The sequence below is a fragment of the Setaria italica genome, chromosome VII (assembly GCF_000263155.2).
Source record: "Setaria italica strain Yugu1 chromosome VII, Setaria_italica_v2.0, whole genome shotgun sequence".
In the NCBI taxonomy this organism is placed as follows: domain Eukaryota; kingdom Viridiplantae; phylum Streptophyta; class Magnoliopsida; order Poales; family Poaceae; genus Setaria; species Setaria italica.
In genome coordinates, this window is record NC_028456.1 from 4,627,890 (window position 1) to 4,631,553 (window position 3,664).

Here is a 3,664-nt window from a genome sequence, read left to right on the forward strand (position 1 = left end):
GTCTATTGATGACGTGTTGTATGTGGTAATCTCGTCAATCTCAAACATTTGTTGTTCCGATTATTTGGTGATTCTCATGGGATAGTGTGGTGCGTACGCGCGTTTATAGAAGCGTGTCTATTTTTTGTGTTTTAGAAAAAAATAATTAAGAAGTTAGTAGAACCCACTATAAAGCACAACCATCTTGTGCCGGATAGAAGGCGTGATTTGCACCTTGGAAAACAGAAGCGAGAGACCGAGACCATGAGTAATCCAGCAGCTGGTGCTGCCGTTGACGGCGACGAGGCCACTTGCCTGCACGCTCTAGAGCTCATCTCGTCCTTTGCTGTCTCCATGACCGTGAAGGCCGCGATCGAGCTCGGCCTTATCGATGCACTCAGCACGGCCGCCGGCCGGGCGATGACAGCGGACGAGCTGTCCGCGCAGCTCCCGACCGCGGACAAGGCTGAAGCGGCTGCCTCGGTGGACCGGCTGCTCCGGCTCCTGGCGTCCTACAACGTGGTGAATTGCTCGACGGAGACAGGTCCCAGCGACGAGGCGCTCCAGCGGCGGTACACGGCCACGCCTGTGTGCCGGTGGCTCACCAGCAACAGCGGCGAGGGCTCTCTAGCTCCGCTGGCCATGTTCGCCGTCGACGAAGACTACTTGCCCTCCTGGTAAGTACTAAGTACCCTACTGATCTCTGCATCGGATTACCATCATGGTTATGATCTCATGCATCCTACCGTTCACATATGAAGGCATCATCTTGGGGCCGCGGTGGCCGGCGGCGGGCCAGCAGCGTTCGAGAGGGCGCACGGGGTGCCTATGTTCCGGTACATGGGGATGAACACGAGGCTGAACAGGGTGTTCAACCAGGCCATGGCGCAGCAGACGATGATGGTGATCGGCAAGCTTCTGGACCGCTTCAAGGGGTTCGACGGCATCGGCGTGCTCGTGGACGTCGGCGGCGGCACCGGTGCCACACTGGAGATGATCACTTCCCGGTACAAGCACATCAAGGGCATCAATTTTGACCTGCCTCATGCCCTCTCTGAGGCTCCGGCTATACCTGGTATCCTTCCAAGCTGCCGCCTGATCTTCATGTTTAGATCCATCCAAAAGAGTCACGAATGCATATGGTCAAACTTTGCAAGCCATGGATGTTCATAGGGACCTTATAAAACTAGTTGTAGGCAAATGATGCATGTTCATTTATCTTTTATATATTTCTTTAATTTTAATATTTCAAAGAGTTGATGACAATCCACCTCTTATTATATTTGTCTAGACAGTCTATCCTGCAACGATAAACTAGTGCCGATTCTTTGTTTGACCATAGCAGATCAGGTTCCGCAGAATCGCAGATAGACACATTTCAACCCATCCCCAAATAATATACACATATCTTTGCACATATCTTGACACAGTGTTTATATTTTCAAAAGCAAGATGCTTAGACCAGCATAATATGGAAATCAGGCACCATTGGTTCCTTCAAAATAACAAGTCTAGTATGACAAGGAGTTAGTCAAGGCACACAATGTTTATTCAGTTATTATGACTACGACTCTACAGCATACACAGATAAGACATAGCTTACAATTTCAATAAGAATTCAACCTACATTGTAGTTGGATGAGGACATTATAAATAAAATGGCTTAGTGAGATTTATCTAAAATGGGCTAGTGATCTGTAGGCACTTAAATATAAATTTGTATGCCACTATCCCCAGATGCATATTGTTCTTCAAAATACAATTTTTCTTAGTGTTTTTTATCATTAATATGTTTGTTGATCATAGATGAGAAAAATATGTTGAAGAAGAAATATAGGTCTCATAGTTTAGAAATGATTCCTCCAATAACTGTTCAGTTTATAAACAGAAATATTGTAGAAAACTAGTCTGCATGTACTAAAGGTTAAAACTCAAGGTCAAGATTTGCAGACCTTACTTTTCTGATAATGTTATACTTTTCATCATTAAGAAATAACCATAAAAGTTTGGTAAAAAACTAGAATGATTGTTTTCCGGATCTTTTATGACAAAAACTTTGTGCGGGTGCCAAGTATTTGGATAAAAGGGGAACTGAAACAAAAACTAGCATAACCATCAAAATTTAGTGATGAGCTTTTGATGCAGGTGTACAGCACGTAACCGGAAATATGTTTGAAGAAGTGCCCTATGGAGATGCAATTTTCCTAAAGGTATGTGCACTGATAGTTGGCTTCTTAAAATCCATTTTCAGATGTGTTAGCATATGTATTAAGTCGATTTTTTTTTACCCAATCTTGATTGTCGAAATGAACATGTAACCAACATGCTTATTATCCATGTCTGTGTTTTCAGTCAATCCTTCATCTACAGAATGATGAGGACTGCATGAAGATCCTCTCGAACTGCCACCGTGCCCTCCCAGAGCGTGGCAAGGTTATCGCCGTGGAGATCGTCTTGCCCGCTATCCCAGAGGCCACCCCAGTGGCTCAGAATCCGTTCCGACTTGATGTCATCATGCTTAACAATTTTCGAGGAGGGAAAGAGAGGACAGAGCAGGAATTCGTCAAGCTTGCAAGGGACTCCGGCTTTGAGGGCGAGTTCGGGTCAACCTATATCTTCGCCAATTATTGGGCTTTGGAGTTCTCAAAGTAGTGACCAAGATCAAATAATCTACAGATTTGTTGTTCATTACTATTTTTTCGTTCTAAAAACAATATAATTGTAATTTTGGATTGTTTCAAGATTGGATTTCTAATTGCTCCAATAGTATATCTCACCTATCATGATAGTGTTGACGCGGAAACGCATCGCGCCAAATACTTGCACTCGAATGTACAAGCTCCGGTTTTAGAAAACCAGAAGCTCCGGCTTGCACAGTCATATCAATTTTGATCGTTAACTGATAGTATATATCCCATTGTTCCAATATTAATGTATCTCTATTTTTCTGTTAATATATCGTAGTTTTTCCAATAATTTGTCTCAGTTGACCAGATAGGCATTTCTAATTGTTCCATAGCATATCTCAACTCTTCTGATAATTTTTCTCAGGCTTTCCGATTTACCACTGTATATTCATTTAAAAGGTTCCATTGCATGCTTTCTTAATTGTTCCTTACGGGACGGAGCCAGTCAGGGGGCTGGCAGGGGCCATGCCCCCTCATGGTTCTATTTTTTTCTACTGAAAACCTTGTAAATTAATAAAAATTTAATCTATATTCTAATGTTTGCTCCCTGATTTATGTTGGCTGGCCCCTCAGTCTTTTAGGATGCGGGGACGGGATGAGATGGGATGGTTTCAATTATCTGTAGTATTTGGTTCGAGGACGAGTAGCATGCGGGACGGATCGGTACGCCCAGAATGAGCGGACAGGGCGTCCCTTTTTGCCCCCGTCTGCTCCGTCTCCTCTCCGTCCGAGTGTGACGCGGGCTTAGGGGCAGAGGCCGAGGTCCTCCGGCAGGGGGCGGCCGCGGTTGGGCTCCTCCGGCAGGTGGGGGCGGCGGTCGGGCTCCTCCGATGGAGGGGGGCACGGGCGAGCCTGGGGGCGGCAGGCCGCCGGCCGGGGATCCCGTCCGGCGGGGCTGAGGATCCCGTCCTACGAGGCGGCGCGGGCGAGCCTGGGGCAGCAGGCCACCGTCGGCGAAGAACGTCCTAGGGGCGGCGGAGGTAGGGCCGGGCGACGTG

The 3,664-nt window shown here is 46.5% G+C and overlaps 1 protein-coding gene across 1 annotated transcript; it reads left to right on the forward strand.

The window, feature by feature from the left end:
- The first annotated feature begins 219 nt into the window (after positions 1–219).
- Positions 220–2,748, forward strand: LOC101783292 (probable inactive methyltransferase Os04g0175900). The gene is made up of 4 exons (XM_004975022.4): positions 220–656; positions 741–1,054; positions 2,125–2,189; positions 2,332–2,748. Exons 1-4 carry the CDS (start codon positions 244–246, stop codon positions 2,629–2,631), a joined length of 1,092 nt encoding a protein of 363 aa, XP_004975079.3. The 5' UTR covers positions 220–243; the 3' UTR covers positions 2,632–2,748.
- Positions 2,749–3,664: the final 916 nt, after the last annotated feature.